We start from the raw sequence: 21,165 nt of genomic DNA, 5'->3' as shown, positions 1-21,165 counted from the left end.
ACCAGGGAGTTTAGAATCATTCTATAATGATTCAAGGATGCCGAAATATAACAAACATGCCAATCATATAACGGGAATGTAATGCATTCATAAAGCAACGAGTCATCACATAGTCAAAATGTCATATCACGGAGTATCCTAGAGCATTAAAACCAACAGTGTGGCAATCTTCTGGTCCGCCGGACCAGAGTTGGTCAGGGGCGGACCAGATGAACTGTTTTCTCCGATTCTCACCGAATTTATGCGTTATGCCCTCGGGGTCCTGCCAAAGTCAAGAAATAGTCCCGAAACCCTAGAATGGCTCTAAAAATGCCTAAGAATATGTGGAAACCATTTAGAAACCAAAGGCATACTCGTACAAAATCTAGATAAAATCCGAGCCATCAGTCTACTCCTAGACCGGACGGTCCGGACCTCTGTCCAGATTTCTCGACGTTTTCTCGTGCATTTGTCCTTCCCTGTGTGTGTGACCCTGTAGGCTCATTCGATATAGCAGTATAACCCGAAATCTCTATTCCGGATATACAAGTCATAGGCGGTCTCTAGCAAGACACTATGACTACCTATCTCGAATAGAGTTTGTTCGTGATCTTACGAACGCCAGTGATGATTTCGTTTGATGATCCTTTTGTATCACGATATCATATATCGAATACAAGGCAAGGACAAGCCACCTTATCTCATTCGACTGCTTTCTCGTTCACTGAGTTCGACTGTCTGAAATAGACTACGTTCGTCTATAGTGCGGCCACACATTTCTACAGTCTCGCTCACACGAGGGGCCCAGCGATATCTCTCTCTTTTACGAGAGGTACAAATCCCGTCTTGACTATCTACAATCCAGCACATGATTCGTTTCGTACTTGATACACGCTTTTATAGTCCTCCTGTTACACAGGACGTTTGACGTAATCAAAGCACGTAACTCCTCATGTTGGATTCCATAGATACCTCAGGTCTTAGGATCCAATCACGAGATTCAAGTCATGACACTAGTCCATGTGATAATCTCATGCGGGTCAATCCAGTATTGCGTTCTCCAATGAATACCTATGATTGTGATCGTATCCAATACCTATGATCATCTATGTGATCATCAATCACACATCATACTAGTCTTATTATGTCATCATTCTCATAATGACACAAGACTAGGGAGTTTAGTATCATTCATAATGATACATGGATTTCATAACACATCTAGTATGCAAGAACATGTAATGAATCAAATACTCTCATAAACCATAGAAAGTATCAATACATCAAATGTATCTAAATAAAGCTCATAAACAGTACATCATAGAGCACTAAACCAACATCTTCGTGGGTATTGGATATCGGAAGTGCCTCACCCATTTGTGGAAATGTGCAGGGACTAAGAAGAAGTAGGATGCTGGCTAAGGGAGAAGCGGATCTGCGCGTCGGAAATGGAGCAAGAGTTGCTGCATTGTGTGTTGGCGTTTATGATTTGCATCTTCCTTCTGGACTTGTTTTACAATTGAGTAATTGTTACTATGTGCCTATGATTAGCAGAAACATTATTTCTATTTCATGTCTTGATTTGGATGGTTTTCGATTTGTTATTGAGAACTCGAGTTTGATGATTTATCGAGACGATATTTACTATGGTAATGATTATCTAGTGAATGGTTTATACGTCTTGAATGATCAGCCTCCGAACTCAACGTCATCCATCTATAACGTGAGTACTAAACGGTTTAAGCCGAACGACTTAAACCCGACCTTCCTCTGACATTGTCGTCTAGGCCATATAAACGAGAAACGCATTTAGAAGCTTCATCACGATGGTCTTCTGGATTCATTTGACTTTGAGTCTCTTGAATCTTGCGAGTCTTGTTTGATGCTCAAAATGACAAAGCATCCTTTCAAGGGGAAAGGACAGAGAGTGACGGAATTATTGGCTCTCATACACAGTGATGTATGCGGACAAATGAGCTGTCCAGCTAGAGGAGGTTATCTGTATTTTGTTACGTTCACTGATGATTTCAGCCGATACGGTTATATCTATTTGATGAGACATAAATCTCAAACACTTGAAATGTTCAAGGCTTTCAGAAATGAAGTACAGAACCAGCTTGACAAGACGATCAAGACACTTCGATCTGATCGTTGTGGCGAGTATATGAGCCAAGAGTTCTCTGACTATCTGGTTGATTATGGCATTGTATCACAATTAACTCCTCCTGGAACCCCACAGTGGAATGGCGTGTCTGAACATGATGAGCCTACCACATACCCATAGGCTATGGCGAGTCCCGATTCCGAGAAATGGCGCGAGGCTATGAAGTCCGAGATGAAATCCATGTCAGACAACCAAGTATGGACTCTGGTTGATGCATCTGAAGGGATAAAACCCATTGGATGCAAGTGGATTGATAACTCCTATTCTTCTCTATATTTTGATGAGAGTTTGTCTAGGTTTTATAGGATAATCACATGCATTCATAGGCATTCTAGGCGTGTTAGGACACAAAACTCGGTTGTGTTCTAGTTTTGCAGAGTTACAGGTTTCGGAGTGATTGGACTCGAAAAGGAGCTAATTGGAGCGTTAAAGGAGAAGTCCGGATGATGTACTCATGTTGCGACATTAATAACTTTCTCTACAGAGGTCCAAATCATAAGAAACTTACCATTAGAAAGAGCACTTCAAGAGCTTCGCGTAGACACCAAAATCTCTTAAATCCGACACCGGAGCAGAAAGTTATGAGCGAATTCGTGAAGACCAGAAATCTGCCGGTGCAGGGCCGATTCCAGTTGGAATCGGTCCGATTTCAGAACGCAGAATTCGACCCCAGGAATCTGGATCCGGTCTGGATCCACCTGGAAATGGCCCGAATCCAATTAAAAACTCTGTTTCGCGATTTTCAGCATCCGAATGGGAATAGGACTCTTGGGAGCCGCCCTAGGGTTATAAAAAAGCCCTAGCCACGTCCTAGAACAGGGGAGAACCTGAGAGAACATCTAGATACATATATTTGAAGAGCTTTTGGTGAGAGAAGAATAGAAGTTTACGGGATTTCGGGAAGAAGAAGGAAGATTCGATCGTGGAGACTACACATCTGCATGAGACTTTCTTTCCTCTCTTTTATCTCTTTTTCTCATAGCTTTTTATTATTTTCCATGAACCGTGAGTAGATCCACGACTATGGGTTAGGGATTCGTATGCGTTTTGGGTATGTTTGAACCCTAACTTGGATTTCGGTTTTGATTTGTTTCGGTTCTATTGATTTGCGCTTTTATTGGATTGATGTTTGCTAACCCCTTGGTCAATTATCTTAGATTCTAAACTACATAGAGATATGAGTTGGTTTCGGATCAAAATCAATAGGATAGATCGTATTATTCACATAGAGATATGGTTTAATCGATCTAGGGTTGATGATAGCGTTCTTTATGCACCTAGGGTTAACTCGAATAGATCGAGATTGACGAGTTACTCTGTAGGTAGGTAGTTAGTAGACCGAGAGGTGAATTCTCTATCTTTGTTGCCTGATGATTCCCGAATACAAGTCATAATCATTATTCTCGCATGCTTAGCATATACTCATACACGCGAATACGATCCCGACACCCGTAGTCATTCTTGCTTGATAGTTTACTCGTTTTTATTTGCTTTCTTCCTTATTCTCCATTCTTCCACTTCCTTGCTTGATTTGGTTTCGATTAGGATTTAGACTTAGCTACTGGTCCTTGCGTTCGACCCCGTGTTACGACGATCCGTATCCTTGCGGTGAGTTGTGAATCGTGTTATAAATTCTAGACTCGGTACACACGTATCATGGATCTTCAAGAAGAAGACCGACATGGATGGCAACGTGCACGCGTATAAGGCACGACTTGTGGCGAAAGGATTCCGTCAAATTCATGGTATTGACTATGATGAGACCTTTTTGCCCGTAGTTATGCTGAAGTCCATTAGGATCCTACTTGCCATAGCCGCATATTACGACTATGAGATATGGAAAATGGATGTCAAGACCGCGTTCCTTAACGGGTTCTTGACTGAGGATGTGTACATGACACAACCTGAAGGTTTTGTCGATCCTAGGAACCCGGAGCCGCATATTACGACTATGAGATATGGAAAATGGATGTCAAGACCGCGTTCCTTAACGGGTTCTTGACTGAGGATGTGTACATGACACAACCTGAAGGTTTTGTCGATCCTAGGAACCCGGAGATGGTGTGCAAGCTTCAGAGGTCTATTTATGGACTGAAGCAGGCTTCGAGGAGCTGGAACCTTCGCTTTGATGAAACAATCAAAAGGTTTGGTTTCTCACAGAACGAAGATGAGCCATGTGTTTACAAGAAGGTTAGTGGGAGCACAATTGTATTTCTAGTGTTGTACGTGGATGACATTCTCCTTATAGGGAATGACGTTCCTACCTTGCAAGACGTTAAGTTTTGGCTAGGAACGCAGTTTTCTATGAAGGACCTGGGAGAAGCAGTGTCCTACGACACCTGATGAGCGAGAACGCATGGATCATATTCCATATGCTTCGGCAATTGGATCGATCATGTATGCCATGCTTTGTACTCGACCGGATGTATCCTATGTGTTGAGCATTACGAGTAGATACCAGTCAGATCCAGGTGAGTCGCACTGGATCGCCGTCAAGAACATCCTGAAGTACTTGAGAAGAACTAAGGATGTGTTCTTGTTGACGGTGGGTCGGAAAACGAGCTCGCTGCAAGGGGTTACACCGATGCTAGTTTCCAGTCAGACCCGGATGACTACAGAACGCAGTCTGGCTATGTTTTCTGCTTGAACGGAGGTGTTGTTAGCTGGAAGAGTTCCAAGCAGGCGACCGTTGCAGATTCTACTACAGAAGCTGAGTATATTGCAGCGTCGGACGCAACAAAGGAAGCTGTTTGGATCAGAAAATTTATTGGTGACTTGGGTGTCATTCCTAGTGCTGATAGCCCCATTGCTTTGTATTGTGACAACAATGGAACGATCGCGCAAGCGAAAGAACCCAGATCCCATCAACGATCCAAACACATACTCAAACGATTTCACCTTATCAGGGAGATCATAGACAGAGGAGACTGCACATTTGCAGAGTGTCGACAGATGACAACATTGTCGATCCGTTGACGAAGCCTCTCCCTTCGTCGAAGAATGAGGGTCATGTTAGGGATATAGGCATTAGATGTTTAGCATTCCATGATTAGAGCAAGTGGGAGATTGTTGGTTTAGTGCTCTATGATGTACTGTTTGCGAGCTTTCTTTGGATACATTTGATGTATTGATACTTTCTATAGTTTTATGAAAGTGTTTGATTCATTACATGTTTTGCATACTAGATATGTTGTGAAATCCATGTATTGTTATGAACGATACTAAAACTCCTTAGTCGTATGTCATTGTGGGAATAATGACATAATAAGTCTAGTATGATGTGTGATTGATGATCATCGAGATGATCATAGGTATTGGATACGATCACAATCATAGGTATTCGTTGGAGAATGAAATACTGGATTGACCCGCATGAGATTGTCACATGGACTAGCGTCATGACTTGAATCTCATATGACGGTTCCATGATTGGATACGGAATCCGACATGAGAAGTTGCGTACTTTGAATACGTCAAACGTTCTGCGTAACAGGAGAACTATAAAGGCGTGTATAGAGTACGACACGAATCATGTACTGTATTGTAAAGAGTCAAGATGGGATTTGCACCTCTCGTAAAAAGAGAGAGATATCGCTAGGTCCCTCGTGTGAGTGAGACTGTAGAAATGTGTGGTCGCACTATAGACAAACATCGTCTGTTTCAGACAGTCGAACTCAGTGAACGAGAAAGCAGTCGAATCAGATAAGGTGGTTTGTCCATGTCTTATGTTCGACATATGATATCGTGATGCAAAAGGATCATCAGCCGGAATCATCACTGGCGTTCGGAAGATCACGAACAAACTCTATTCGAGATAGGTAGTCATAGTGTCTTGCTAGAGACCGCCTATGACTTGTATATCTGAAATAGAGATTTCGGGTTATACTGCTATATCGAATGAGCCTACAGGGTCACACACGCAGGGAACGTCCAGATCCTACATCAACTTGATGTAAACAACGCATTCTTGCAAGGCACTCTCAACGATGATGTTTACATGTCTCAACCACCGGGATTCATTGATCGTGACAAGCCCTCCTTTGTTTGCAAGCTTCAAAAAGCTATATATGGACTCAAACAAGCACCGAGAGCATGGTACAAAGAGCTTTGTTCTTTCTTTCTCGCAACTGGCTTCATCAATGCTCTCTCGGACACTAGCCTCTTCATCCTTCTTCACGGTGACACCTCCATCTATTTGCTTGTTTATGTTGACGATATCATCATCACCAGAAATCAACCAACGGCGATTCGAAAATACATTGACATGCTTGCATCGAGATTCTCCTTGAAAGATCTTGGCAATCTTTCTTACTTTATTGGCGTAGAAGTTACTAAAACAAAGACGGGCATTCTTCTAACTCAAGAACGCTATATTACGGACCTCCTTACTCGGCATATGATGCAAGATGTCAAGCCAGTTTCAACACCCATGTCTTCGACCGCGAAACTGTCCCTCCACTCCGAATCAAAACTTGATGATGCAACCCGATACCGAAAAGTTATTGGTAGCCTACAGTATCTCATGCTCACTCGCTCGGACATTGTTTACTCGGTGAATAAGCTCTCTCGCTACATGCATTGTCCGACAACCGAGCATTGGCAAGCCGCGAAACGGATTCTCCGCTATCTTGGGGGTACTCGGTCGCATGGCATTCATTACTCCCGCAATAACGTTTCCTCTTTACATGCTTATTCGGATGCGGATTGGGGTGGTGATCGCGATGATTTTAGCTCAACCGGCGGCTATATTGTCTACCTAGGCAGCCATCCTATTTTATGGTCATCGAAGAAGCAAAAATTTGCGGTCAAATCTTCAACGGAAGCCGAGTATAAGTCGGTTTCCTCAACGGCTTCCGAGGTCCAATGGGTAACGCTCTTCTATCCGAGCTTAGAGTCTCTATTCTATCTATTCCGGTGATCTACTGTGACAATGTTGGTGAAACCTATTTGTCGGCAAACCCGGTATTCCACTCTCACATGAAACATGTTACTATAGACTATCACTACATTCGTGGTCTTGTGCAAGACAAGAAGATACGTTTTGCACATATTTCAGCATCGGATCAACTTGCGGACACTCTAACGAAGCCTCTACCTCGGCTGAAGTTCGACACTATTTTATCCAAGATTGGCCTCTCATCCGCGTCCATCATGCGGGGACATATTGATGTCGCAAATCTAGGTGAATAAATTTCGATCAAGTGATAAATTCCTAGACTCAACAAATTCCGCAAGTGTACGGATCGTGTGTAGTAGCTAGGGTCGAACACAGGGACAAAATTAAACAAAAGAGTTAAACCCAAATCCAAATCTAAATCCAAGAAAAATAATAAGAATGTGGAGAATGGAATGTCGAGAACAAAGCAATTAACTAAAACGGTTGTGGACAATCAATGGAAAACACTGCAGGCGTCGGGATTGTTTTACATGCAAGGATCTTTCAAAAGATGCAAACGAAGTGGTTTATCTATCCAATTCAGGGAATTCAAGCTCTAAAGTAGAGATTAACTCTCTCGAGTCTAACCTCACTATCCAGACTTTATCCTACTAATCTCTCGATTCAATAGTTTAAATCCCTGGATGCATGAACGAACGCTATCATAATCCCTAGGCAAATATTGATCCCTCAATGCAATACCTGTTCTATTTATTGAGTTATTTCCATGTTAGAACCTCATACGTCTACGCGAATTAAAACCCTAAGTTCATTCAATCAAGTGGCCAACAAGATCAAACGCATTAAACGCAACTCAATAAACTGAATCAAATAAATAATACCACATAGTCTGAAATTAAAAATCAAAGATCCCTACATAACAAATCCTAACCCGCAGCAAGGGGATTACTCGCTATGCATCGAAACGACAGGGTTCATATCAATACAACAAGACATTGTAAAATAGAATAAGGAAGAAACTCTTAGTCGATTTCTCGGCTTCGTGATCTTCGTCTTCTACTCCAATCTCTTGCTTCCTGATAATCTCCCTCTTTTTCTCTGCTCTTGGGTGACTATTCTGCTAAAAATTCGGAATCCTTGAAACCTAGAAGCTTTCTCCCTTTTATTTCTTTCTGTTTTGGCTGAAATCGGAATGTTTCCAAAAACTTCGCCTGAGAACCGATCGTTTCTTCATATGGTGAACCGATCAGTTCATATTTCTGAGCAATTCTTCAATTTCCGCCGATCGAACCGATCGGTTCTCTCACTATGAACCGAACGGTTTCTCCTTCTGAGTAAATCTTCTGTTCTTGTCCGCGAGGCGAAACGATCGTTTCGGAATACCCTGAAACGATCGGTTCTTGCTTCTGATTCCAAATTCGGTTGGTTTTCGCTCCTTTTTCTGCCCGTAATGCGTAGTACCTGTAAAGATTAAAGCAAAGTGAAACCGAAGCTAAACACGCACTTAAACGTCTAAGATATCATAAAGTCAGGTAAATGTGTCGGACGAATCATATAAAAATCCATGATATATTGCGTGTTATCACATATTAAGGAGTATCAATCAGTTAGAGGAAAATCTGCACATTTGTAATCTTACCATATTCTAATCCCTTGACTATAGCTACGTTAAGACTATATATATCTCATTGTAAGATCATTATTGAAATCATTCAATCAAATATTTATTTAAACATTATAGTATATAAAACAGTTTTAGCAAAAAGAGGATATTTTGCTGATTGAAAACTAGTTTTGAAAAAAAAAACATAAATAAATATTTTCGGTTGTTTTGGTATTTTGGAAAATAAATTATAGTTTGTAAATCTTGATTTTTTTTAATAGTATGTGAGTTAACATTTTTGATATAGCTAACTAACGGTATCTATTAAAAAAAATATCCACCAAAATATTTTTTTAATTGACGTTAATTATAACAAATTTATTACTTAAAACATATGACCTAATTTGATCAAATATACGCTCCTCCCACGATCATAACTAATATCAAACTGATAAATAATTTTCTACTTTTATTGTAATTCATTAATCAAATTTATCTCTTTCGTATCTCCGCCCATAAAGTATTTCCCATTAATTCGTGGAAATCACACTCAACTTTGCACCAATTGGACCATTTTATGTCATGCTCTTAAGTGCATGCATGGATCTTTGGTTCCCTATCCATCTAAAGCAGAAAAAAATGAAAGAATAAGGCTTTGAATAAAGAGACCAAAACTCTATATAACATTACTATTTAAGTTAGTGGCCAATATTGTTCCATTATTTTTTATAAAAAAAAAAAAGAAAAAAAAAAGAAAAAAAAAAGAAAAAAAAGATAGAGTTCCTTTATATCACAACATTTTTTTTAATAAAGTGACAAAAACGTAATGGGCGACCAACTTTTTAGTGGTAAATTTCGTCACGCTACCACATTCCATTACAAGTGATCTCATATACACACATATATATATATGTATATGCATGTATATGTATAAAGTACCTTCGAAGCCAGAAGAGAAACCACTGAAAAAATGGGGACATTCTTGGGACATTTCGTACCAGGTCTTTCTCTTGCATTCCTGGGACTATGGCATGTGTTAAACACTATCAGATGTTATTGTTTCAAAGCCTCCGAGGATTTCTCCGTTAGATTCTGGTTCCCGTTTCCGAAATCTAAGCATATTGAGCTAATCTCAATCCTCTTCTTCTCGCTACTCTCGATCGTTCTTCTTGCCCTCGATTTCCCTTCCTTTAGCTTCACTTTCAAACCCGACAACCTTGAACACGCTTCAATGTTCCTACACCTCGCTATATTCGTGGGTTTCGCGTTGTTTTGTGAAGTAACCCTTTCTTCAGACATGTTCTCCGGATTCATTGGAGTTCTTTTGGCTTCTGTCTTCGGACAGGAACTATTCCTCCTGCATTTTCACTCCACTGATCATGTAGGCCTTGAAGGGCATTACCATTTCCTCCTCCAGCTCGTGGTTTTCGTCTCTTTCTTATCGGCCTTAGCCTCGAGTTTTTACCCTAAAAGCTTCTCTTCAGCTCTTGTTCTCTCCGTTTCGGTTCTTTTCCAAGGTTGCTGGTTCTTGAACATGGGTTTCATGCTCTGGGTTCCAAGATTTGTCCCAAAGGGTTGTGTTAGTACACCATATCATAGAAACCCTAACGTAGCTCATGGTGCCGTGGCCTGCAAGTCACTTGGAGCGGAGAATAGGGCAAAAGCGTTGGCGAATCTTCAGTTCAGTTGGATTCTGTCTATCATAACGATTTGCACATGTGCCTTGTGCCTCAAGTTGTCCGCGAAAGCTGCCTTGCCGAAGAAGTGTCAATCTTCTGAGTACGAGCGTCTTTGTCGCCAAGGCAACGAGTGTTCCGTGGCCGTGAAAGCAGCAACGTCTTCGGATCAAAGATAGATGTTATTTGTGTTATATATATGTATATGTATATATACTGTTACTTTTCTTGTTTTGTACCCTCCTTTCAAAAGAGATTCACACGAACTTCTCTCTTGCTTTGAATGTACAAACAAACACAAAAAACGTTTCTGAATTTCACTTCATTATAAAAAGGATACAAAAACAGAACACACCAAACAGACTTATAAATACAGACATGTAACTGCTATATTGCAGTTTTTTTACAGTTTCACAAACTTTATATATAACAACTGACATATAACTTAATCTAAATTATTACAGAAGAACAACTCCTCATCTGCATCAATAACTTAACAAAACATTGAACCATTATCCAACACTCCTCCTTGGTTCAAGGTTTTGAACCTTTCCCATAAGTCAGTCAACGTGTATCCCCATAAAGAGTTCTTCAACTTCATTTGCTTTAGCTTTCTGTGCTTCAACATGCTTTTCCTTACAAATCCTTTCAACATGTCCCATTTTGTTGCATTTCCTACATTTGACATCGGGCCTCTTCCAACATTTCCAATGGGGATGTCCGCTTTTGTTGCAATGTTTGCAAGGTTCTCCAGATTTTTCTTTCTCTGCATTGTTTATTTTTACTTTTGCTGTCAAAGCACCTTCTGCAGACTCCTTTTTCATGGGCTCCTCCTTTCTCATAAGCATTCTTTGCTCTTGTGCTTGGAGAGCACTAATAAGTTCAGGAAGTGTCAGATCTGAAACTTCTTTATTGTTTTCAAGCGAAGCCAATGTTGCCTCGAATCTTTCCGGTATTGAAACCATAATCTTCTGCACTAACTTTCGATCCTCCACATCGGTGCCCAATATCCTGATTTGATCCACAATGCTGATCAACCGGTCAGAATATTCCTTCACCGTCTCATCGGGTTTCATCCGCTTCATCTCAAATTCCCGAAAAAGGTTCATCACTTTCATACCTCGAATTTTCTTATCTCCTTCATATTCTTTCTTCAGATGATCCCACATCTCTTTTGCTGTCTCAAACTTCATTATCTTCGTAAAGACAGAAGTTGAAACTGCAGAAATAATGCAGGACATGGCTTTGGCTTTCCTGGCAACCCTTGCTCGGTAGAGTCTGATCTGATTCAGAGTTGGATTTGTTCCCAAGGGAGGAACCGCATAATCGTCTTCAACAGCCTCCCAGAGATCTGCTCCTCTCAGAAATATCTTCATCTTGACAGCCCACATTTGGTAGTTTTCGCCATTAAACTCTGGAGGAGCAATAGAGGGGAATGTTGAAGAAACCATACTCTCGCCATTTGTCTGATCCATTAAAAAACACTCACAGATCCCTTTAAATCAACCAGGCTCTGATACCACTGTTACTTTTCTTGTTTTGTACCCTCCTTTCAAAAGAGATTCACACGAACTTCTCTCTTGCTTTGAATGTACAAACAAACACAAAAAACGTTTCTGAATTTCACTTCATTATAAAAAGGATACAAAAACAGAACACACCAAACAGACTTATAAATACAGACATGTAACTGCTATATTGCAGTTTTTTTACAGTTTCACAAACTTTACATATAACAACTGACATATAACTTAATCTAAATTATTACAGAAGAACAACTCCTCATCTGCATCAATAACTTAACAAAACATTGAACCATTATCCAACATATACACACTAATGGTACTTACGAAGCCCAAAAGCAATAAGGCCAAGGGCCAAACTGTTGTGAGTCAATAGATATCAAGAATCTCAATCTCAACTACTGGAAGATAAATCTATACGTTCCAATGAATTTAGATGCGAAATCACCGAGTTCTAGATATTTGAGCAAAATCTTATTAGATATTATTGTTATTGTAAGTTGAGGGTTATAATACAATCTTTGACACACCTAAGCTTCAGAAACAGCCAAACGAAACAAGATCTGATCTCCATAAGAACTATAGTTTTTGTTATCAACCCAAGAGAGTAAGTGAAGATAAATGGGTATTATAATTGAGAAGAGGTATCTGGGTATACCACTTAACCCGACAAGACTCTCTAGATCTGATTTTCAGCCAATCATTGACAAAATCAAAACGAAGCTGTCATCTTGGACAACCCGCTTCCTCTCCCTTACCGGTAAGGTCCAACTTATAGGTTCTTCGATCTATGGCTTAGTACATCTTGGAGCTCTGTATTCTTACTGCCAAAATATCTGCTAAAAACATCTGATGGTCTTTGCTCTGCATTCCTGTGCAAAAACTCAGAAAAGACGACTTGCTCATATCGTGTTGCATGGAACACTATTTGCACACCTCGCTCAGAAGGTGGACTAGGCCTTAGGATGCTTGCTGAATTCAATGCTACATTTAGACTGAAGCTGATTTGGTTACTGCTGACAGCATCTGGGTCCTTATGGGTTGCATGGCTCCAACATAATGTTTTCAAGCGGAAAGGGTTTTGGGAGACAAATCGGGCAGCCAGGTACTCTTGGAATCTTAACAAGCTGCTCGGACTTAAGCAGATGGCTCGTTCCTTCGTCAGGGTTGAGTTCGGAAATGGCCATACCACTCGATTCTGGTCTGATAATTGGACCCGATTTGGGCCCCTAATTGATTTTATTGGTGAGAAGGACCTCAGTTGATGAGACTGCATAGGCACTTCTTTGTGGTGGAGGCGACTGATTGTGGTTCGTGGAGATTGCCAAGAGCACGATCAGGCCATATACAAAGAGCTGCATAGCGCGTTAATTGGCATTCCCCCGCCAACGCTTGAAGCTGGGGCTGACACCACATTATGGAAGCATGGTGCGGATGACTTCAGGGATGTATTCTCATCGGCAAAGACTTGGAGGTTAATCCGAAACCCATCTCCTACGGTTTCTTGGCAATCTCTTGTTTGGTTTGCTCTTGTTGTCCCCCGTTATTCCATGGTTCAATGGCAGGCTCTACTGAAACGTTTACCTATGAAGGATCGTCTCTCCCGTTGGGGCATGGCATGCAATAGACACTCAGTGTTCACTATGTCTCTTGCTGATTGTATAAGTTAGTTTAACCAACCAAGACAAAATGAGAATAGATACCGTCCCTTGATTGCGAAGGTGGTATATATTGCAGGTGACGATTCACCTGATTTGGAAGGAGCGGAATGAAAGAATTTTTTGGGAAAATCAAAAGTCCATGTTTGTGTTGGTTCGTCATCTTGACATCATGGTTAGAAGTATCATCCTAGCTAAGCAGCGACAAAGGCTGAGAAAGTTCACGTCACAGACTGGTTTTATATCACGTTATAGGAGAGTTGAGAGATTTTGATATATCAATGTTTTGTTTACACATGGTTTTACCTGTGGCTAATCTCCGGTTGTTGATCATTCGGTGTAAAAACTTATTCTTTTGTTATATATTTACATTCCACCAAAAAAATTTTTTTACAAAGGTGGTTTATTATTTCTTTTTCTTGTTTTTTTAACTTGAGTTTCGGGGTCATTGTACTCGAACGGTCCGAATGCGAGGAATATAGTTTGGGCCGAGGCCCAAATGAGTTCTATCATGTCATGTACTAAAAACAGGGGGTCGAAAAAGTTCGACGATATATATCTGTCCGTTTGTACACAACACGAAAAAATCCGGAAAAAAAGTGGGTTCGACCCGACCCATCGGTTCGAATATTATTTAAATTATATATATAATAAATACACATACATACATATAGATATTCACACTCATACATTCAATCATATATATATATATATACACACCATAGAAAAATATAAATATTTATATAATATTGAAAATTATAGAAAAATTTGTTTAATACTAAATAATTAAGGATATAATATTTTAAAATTATAATATCATTAATAATTCTGATTAAAAAATATAATAATTTATTATGTTTTTTAAAATATATTATTATATAAAACTAAAGAATTCGCGTTTTAATTTTTTTTAAATTAAAATATATAAATTTGTTATCGAGCTTTTATTATTTTAATTATCACTAAATATGTATTAAAATTTTTATATTTTTATTTATCTTTTAACTTATTCTATATTTTTTTATTTATATTTTTGAAATATTTGAATCCAAAATTCGGTTCGTACCCAAAAAAAGTCTATATGACCGAGTTTCGTAACTGAAATTTTAAGGCTATTATATTTTGGCCGAAGCAATTTGGTCGGACCATTTTGACACCTCTAATGTACAACATGAGACAAAAATCTTTTCTGTTTCAAGATTTTTGTTTTTTTATAGTAGAACATGAAACAAACAAAACAAAGTAATAAAATAAAATAAAAATAATGGAATTGTAAAATAATATTTGAATAATTATTTTTATAATTAAATATATTTAAATAATTAAATTCTAAAATTTAAGGGAAATAAAAATTCTAAAACGCATCTATTCAAAATTCTAATTATTTGTGCATTCAAATGTCCTTATTAGGGTTTTCCGGTTTTCCTTCCCGACAACCTCTCTCTCTCTCCATCGAGAAACAATAAACCGAAGAGAAGAAAAAAGAATTCGACGATGGTTTCGACTCGGAGAAGAAGGGTCGGACTCAACTCTGATCCTCTCCGCCGGCCACCGCCGTCTCGGAAGACTCACTTGCCGCCGGTGAGTCAGTTCGTGAAGGTGGTTTTGGATTTAACCATGGAGTCAAAGACGCTGGTAAAAAAAATCAACAGAGCAGTTCTTCTTCTTCTTCTTCTTCTTCTTCTCGAAGCAGAGTATCAGTTTGACTCAGTCTCATCATTCTCTGCATGTCACTTTTGATTTGCCCTTTTCCCTTTCTGAGTTTTTTTTGTCAGCCAATTTGATGGTTTTTTTTTTTTTTCATATGTATGATTCTTATTTCACCTACAAAGGTGTTAGGCTGGATTTGAACAGTGATATGTCTTGTGAAATTCGGAGACCATCTGTATAGAGATGATTTATTGTTGGGAGACACGAAGCAAAATCTCCTTGAATACCCAAAATGTCATTTTCTGCTTCTATATATATAAGAACCCTAAATATAGTAAAACCTCTTTTAATACCCAAAATGTCATTTTTGTACTTCTATATATGCGTAAGAACCCTAAATTTGTAGATCTCTTCCGTATGTTTGTATTATGAGTCTTGTTTGTGATGCCATTGTTGTGTTCTGTTTGCTTGTTTGTTTGTTGTTCTCTGCAGAAGATTCCGCCGAGATTTGTGAAGGCTGGCCCTAAACTTTCAGACACTGTTACACTGGAAACTCCTACTGGTTTCAAGCATAAGATACAGCTTAAGCGTGTCAATGGCGAGGTTTGGTTCCAAGATGGTTGGAGTGAGTTTGCAGAACGTTATTCTATCCGTAAAGGGCACTTGTTGTTTTTCGATTTCCAAGGAGATTCCACTTTCGGGGTTCGGATTTTCGATATGTCTGCTACTGAAGCCGAGTATGAAAGCAACGATGAAATGGAAGAGGGTGAGTGTGATGGATCTCTTGGATCCCAAGGAAGCGAGGAAGAGGAAAACGATACCATTGATGTGTTGGATGGATTGGTTGATATTGATGTCAAGCCCGCTTCAGCATCCAATCCTCGGTCAAGTTCTAACAAATGCAAGAAAAATATTGGTTTGACCAATGACTCGGATGTGGAAGTGATAGATTTGGATAAATTTTTGTGTAACACCACACCTTCCAAGAAGAGAAATGAAGGAAAAAGCCGGAACACCCGATCAAAGATTGCTATAACCCGGAATACGAGAGGGCAAACTGCTAAATCCCTCTGTGATGGTAGAATTCTCTCTTACATTTTCTTCGTTTTAATCTATATCGGGTATCGAAACGAGTTATTAGTTTTCGTCTTGGCATAGGTGCAGATTTGATGGATATCGAAGTGCTCGAAGAAGATCAGATTCCTCATAAACAAGAATTTTCCCTGACAAGATGCCGAGGGAAGAAACTCAGTATATAAAAGCCGAGATGCTCGAGCTGAAAAATCCGATTTTTGCGGTCAGTCTCGAGACATGATACGGTAAAAGACATATTAGAATCACAATTTTCTAATTTGGTTGAGCAATTTCAGCTGTTCTTTGCAGAATTCGGTATTATGGAGATATCGATAGTACTCAGCCTTTTTTTTATGTTTTCAGTTTTTGCGACCGGCAAGATATCTTCTCCGGCTTCAAGATTGTGAAAAAAGCATCGGATTTAGGGTTTAGGTTAATGTATGTGTATTTTGTTCAGGCTTCAAGTTGATGTAATTAGGGCTGACTTTGGACATGAACGGTTCCAAACCGGTCCCTGTCTCAGGGCTTGTTTTGTTTTCAGACAGATATTTCGGATTTCTGTCGTGTTAACTCTAGGTTCAGGTTTTCTTTTTGTAAAAGAATATAACTATTTGACTTTTATATTAGATTCAATTCGTCTAGGATCAATTTTATTTTTATTCTTATTTACTTGGATACTGAATTTAGTTTGAAAAAAAATTATACTCATTTGCTAGATTGAATTCACGTTTAATTTACAAAAAGAAATCATTTTAATAAAGAAATTCGATGCTTAGGTTTAGATTTACATTTGTTTAAAAATTTGATTGAATTCAGTTTTAAACTAAATGATCTAATATTGAATAAAAAAAATACCCACATCGAGCTAATTTTTTTTAATTTAGAAACAGTCAAAGAAACGATTTCTTTTTTCTTTTTTAAAAAAAGGCAGAATGAGGAGATCCACAACACAAACAATAGAGTCGAGTTCCTGGTCGCCAGTTTTCACAATACCAAGACTGAATGAAGGGAGGAGATGAGGTAGGTATTTACAAACCCTAAGTTTCATGCCTACAGATTTCTTCTACTCATATTAAGAACAAAGTTCCACCCCAAAGGTCGTATAGAAGCGCTTATATATCCACATTCGAAAACCGGCATCCCGAATTTCACTTAGAACAGACAGTAAAACGGTACATAGATAGATTCACCCGAAACCGATGCAACTGAAAGTTAAAAACTTTTTCCGAAATTACGAAACCCTAAACGAAATTTTACCCGAGATCCTGAAGATCGATGATAATGGGGGGTGGGTGGCTGTTGTTGTCAAGCGTACTCGTTGACCCGAAAAGCCGTGACTTTAAGGACGAAATCTCGGGTTCTGAGAAGCTCGAAGACACAAACATCTCCCTCGCCTAGATTGTTCTCGAGGGTGAACTCGTACCATCCCTGGCTGAACTTTGCTCGCCCGGCTTTGTAGAGGCAACGCACTGGCCATTGCTTGTCCGCAAGTTGGAGTTTGATGAATCCAGATATCCCACTAAGGTACTTCTCAGCAAACCCAGAAGGCAAGTACTGTAAAAAAAAACCCCGAAAAAAAAGGTTCAAATCTTTAGTATTTCTTGAGCAGAGAGAAGTAAAACAAGACCGAAAAGATTGGGAAGTTCCGGTATTTCTTACCATGATACAGCCTCGGTAGAGGTAGGATGGTCGGAGAACAACCCTGAAGAAAGGATTTACGGGCTCGAACGTCTTGGCTGCATTGATGGCCCTCTCTCTTTCTTCAGCAGTGACAGTTCTCTTTCTCGCAGAAGCGCTTTCGTAGAACTTTGAACGGTTCTCTGAATCATCTTCGTGGGGAGCCGAGTTTATTTCCTCTGGAGGGTAATCATATTCAAATGACCTTCATGAGGATGAAATCTTCGGTTCTTTTGTGCAAATACGGGAAGAAGAAAAAGTCTGAAACCTGAAAGACGATATACTTACCGGGATCAGGGTTCTTCTTCTTCCTCCCTCTCTTTTTAGGAACTTTAGATGTCTCTTCAGCTGAAAAAGCGAGATGTCAACTATTTAACTTAAAAAGACTTTCGAGTATTATCACTTGATCAAGCAAGATGCTCAGAAAAATCGATTGGTTTCACCTCTAGATCCGCTGAAAAGGCTTTGAATGGTTGAACTGGCATACCCTTTGTTCACTGGTGCAGAATCGGCCATCGGGTACACGGAAGATGGATACATGACCTCCGCATCTTCATCTTCTAGGTCTTCAAACAAACGGGCACGCTTGAAATGATTATGTGAATCCATGTTGATAATAGAACCGGAATGGTAATTGATCTCGGAGTGGGATAGATTGAAAATATAAACACTAAAGGCCGAGTTTCCTTCGTATCTGAAAATCAAAAGGTAACCAATCCGAATGGAGTAACGCTCAACAAACTCGAGCCAACCATCTTGAAACCAAATTTTGTTGTCAGCTTTCCTTAGTCCTACACGCCAAACATGACCATCAGGTACAGTGAGAGCAACAGCAACCGAAAGCTCATCCTTGAATTTACTCACAAACTTATCGGGAACTCTCTGCAGGTATACCGGAATAAAGACGATAAAAAAAAGGACATTAAAACTTTTGCAGATTTTTATTTGAAAGAGAGAAAAGAAACGCACAAGACATTCAAAAAACACCAAAAGTTCTTTCCTTTTTTGCTTGGGAGATGATATAATATGCAAATGAATACAATACATCAAACATATCATATATTATCTATCAGTAAAACAGCCAGGAAGCAGAATGATAAGTGTTTACAGGTGTATGTGAGGAAGAACAAGGGCAGGGAAAGAAGCAGTTGCAGAGTAAGGGATTGCGGCAGAGCAGCGGATTTACAGGTTTGCACTTTATGCTTTGGTTGTTTACTTTACATGTTTTGTATTTAATTTTAGCCTATAATCTGTTAGATGGTTTATAGTTGTTAGTTAGAAGTTGATTAGTATCAGCTCTGTAACTGAGCTACATAGTTGTTATTTTGCGTTAAAAAGGGTTTTAGGCTGAATTTTCGGTAAGGGATTGTAAGGGGAGAGAGTTGGGATCCTCTCTATGATCAAGATCATCCGAGGTGTGTTTTCGGTTTAGGATCAATGAAAGGTTCAGATTTCTGGTTGGAAATCAGAGATTCAAGTGCAGGAACTTAACACATAATTGCCGAAGAAAACGGCCGAAAAGCAATGCATTCATGAATCTGGAAACACACTACTTCATGTTTCATTGCAAAAACTTGTATAACAGTTGAAAAGCTTTGGTACCACCACATCAAATTTCTTAATTTTAACGCTTAATTCTTAAACAGTATTTATAGTTACCAAGAAGCACATATTTAAGTTGCTTAAAACCGGGATCTAGTTAGCAGCTTTAGAAGGCGGAGATGAGAACCTCATAAGCATCAAAAGACTATCTAACATGTATCAGATGAAAGGAAATATGATGCAAATTGAAGAAGTGGAAATATATTTTCTTCAAGAAACATAAACTGTCTTTAATTAAGCAAACAAAGGCTAATAGTATTCATCTTCAAGCTTCAACTAAGTCCTCTATTTGACACAGTCCCTGTCTCTTTCTCTCTCCTCAGTACACAAAATTATAGGGTTTCACTCAAAAACCTAGAAATCTCAGACAAGCTGAGAAAGAAGTCAAAGTAAAGTCCAGGTCAAATCAAATTCCAGAAAAAACAAGCATCGGATTACAACTGTTTTCTCAAGTTTGTATCGATCTGGATTCTGGCTCAAAATTCACTTAGAACCCATTACCCAAATCACAGAACTTGACCTAATTCACTTTCAAAAGATGCATATCCAACGAACCCAATACCAGATGGGACTTTTTCTCACTCAATTTTCCACCAAACCCAAACAAAAACCATAAAAAAATTAAGGTTTTAGAGGCTTTCCAATTCAAAATCCACATCCCCATCAGAAAAATCACAAATTTAAACAAACGAAGGCATTTTTCTGTTTCCTTTTCACTGAATTTCCAAGCGAATCATACATAGAAGCAAAGAATCCAAGCACATAATTTCAGAAATCAAAGAAACTTCACCACCCACCAACTAAAAACCAAAATCCAACAAAACCCACCAACTGATTTCAACTTTTAAACCCTCAATTATGCAGGAAATCAAACAGAAGAGAAGAAAACAAAAAAAAATCAAAACTTTGCGAGGAAACAGAAGAGGCAAAGAGCAAGAGGAGGAGGCATTTTTACCAGACGCTTTTCTTGGATAGTGGATGAGAGAATCAGCTTGTGGAAGAAAGGGCGTGGCATGTTCAGACAACAACAGTGACGAATAGATAAAAGGAGGGACCAAAGGAAAGGAACCGAAGTCAGATCATGAAACGACGCCGGAGAATCCGAAGACACACATACACATAAACAGAGACACTGAAACGAAGGAAAGAAAAAAACCCTTTCAGATCTGAAGAAGCTGCTTTGGTTTGGTTATGGTCAAAGGGCTCAAAAAACACTGCTGCTTCTTTTACACCCGAGTGAGAGAGGAGAAAAAAAAGGGAAAAGAAAAAGGAGCAAAAAAAAAATATCCCAACTTGACCTAAAAAGAATGAGCGAGATGATCTGCGTGTGTGCTTTCCTGACTCGGTGAGTCGACTCGGGTTGTTTTCTCGTGTGGGTATTTTAACTCATAAAAAGCCGACCGCCCCCACCAACTCCACTTTTTTCGTCCTTTTCCTTCTCTCTCTTAATTAAAAATAATTCTTTGTTTATTTGTATTGTTAACTTCTTTACCTATAAAAATAATATTATATATTTTAATTGCAATTAATATGGTTCTGATTTTTCCGGTAAAAAAAATAAAAAAAGCTTTGTAAAGCTAGAGGGGGGCACATATAGTCTTTTTTTGTAAGAAAAAGAAATGAATTCATGGTTTTGAAAAATAAAGATCTTCTCAATACATA

The 21,165-nt window shown here is 39.1% G+C and overlaps 4 protein-coding genes across 7 annotated transcripts in view; 3 read left to right on the top strand and 1 right to left on the bottom strand.

The window, feature by feature from the left end:
* Positions 1 to 7,061, top strand: part of LOC109116485 (uncharacterized mitochondrial protein AtMg00810-like) — a 36,929-nt gene extending 29,868 nt beyond the window's left edge. Inside the window, exon 2 of the mRNA XM_019201982.1 lies at positions 6,118 to 7,061. Within this exon, the coding sequence (XP_019057527.1) occupies positions 6,118 to 7,061 (944 nt within the window). The remainder of the gene's footprint in view (positions 1 to 6,117) is intronic.
* A 2,527-nt stretch (positions 7,062 to 9,588) lies between these two features.
* On the top strand, positions 9,589 to 10,711 carry LOC104808456 (transmembrane epididymal protein 1A). Its single transcript, XM_010534132.1, has one exon. The coding sequence runs from the start codon at positions 9,614 to 9,616 to the stop codon at positions 10,496 to 10,498; it is 885 nt and encodes a 294-aa protein (XP_010532434.1). The 5' UTR covers positions 9,589 to 9,613; the 3' UTR covers positions 10,499 to 10,711.
* A 4,206-nt stretch (positions 10,712 to 14,917) lies between these two features.
* On the top strand, positions 14,918 to 16,872 carry LOC104808454 (B3 domain-containing protein At3g18960). 3 transcript variants are annotated; one of them, XM_010534131.1, is made up of 4 exons: positions 14,918 to 15,135; positions 15,643 to 16,228; positions 16,309 to 16,447; positions 16,588 to 16,872. In XM_010534131.1, exons 1-3 carry the CDS (start codon positions 14,995 to 14,997, stop codon positions 16,407 to 16,409), a joined length of 828 nt encoding a protein of 275 aa, XP_010532433.1. In that variant the 5' UTR covers positions 14,918 to 14,994; the 3' UTR covers positions 16,410 to 16,447; positions 16,588 to 16,872. The 3 variants fall into 3 exon arrangements, 1 of the variants encoding a protein (XP_010532433.1); XR_770944.2 differs by having other exon boundaries at positions 14,919 to 15,135; positions 16,315 to 16,469; XR_770943.2 differs by having other exon boundaries at positions 14,919 to 15,135; positions 16,309 to 16,469.
* Positions 16,873 to 17,157: 285 nt separating this feature from the next.
* LOC104808453 (B3 domain-containing transcription factor VRN1) lies at positions 17,158 to 20,792 on the bottom strand. Of its 2 annotated transcripts, XM_010534129.2 has the most exons (5): positions 20,459 to 20,792; positions 18,345 to 18,783; positions 18,190 to 18,249; positions 17,884 to 18,080; positions 17,158 to 17,778 (listed from the first exon to the last, which is right to left on the bottom strand). In XM_010534129.2, exons 1-5 carry the CDS (start codon positions 20,516 to 20,518, stop codon positions 17,530 to 17,532), a joined length of 1,005 nt encoding a protein of 334 aa, XP_010532431.1. In that variant the 5' UTR covers positions 20,519 to 20,792; the 3' UTR covers positions 17,158 to 17,529. The 2 variants fall into 2 exon arrangements, with proteins under 2 accessions (XP_010532431.1, XP_019057531.1); XM_019201986.1 differs by lacking the exon at positions 20,459 to 20,792 and having other exon boundaries at positions 18,345 to 20,325.
* Positions 20,793 to 21,165: the final 373 nt, after the last annotated feature.

This window comes from Tarenaya hassleriana, unplaced genomic scaffold (assembly GCF_000463585.1).
Source record: "Tarenaya hassleriana unplaced genomic scaffold, ASM46358v1 Cleome146, whole genome shotgun sequence".
NCBI lineage: Eukaryota > Viridiplantae > Streptophyta > Magnoliopsida > Brassicales > Cleomaceae > Tarenaya > Tarenaya hassleriana.
Note: the sequence above shows the minus strand (reverse complement) of the source record. Positions and strands in the feature narration are given on the sequence as shown.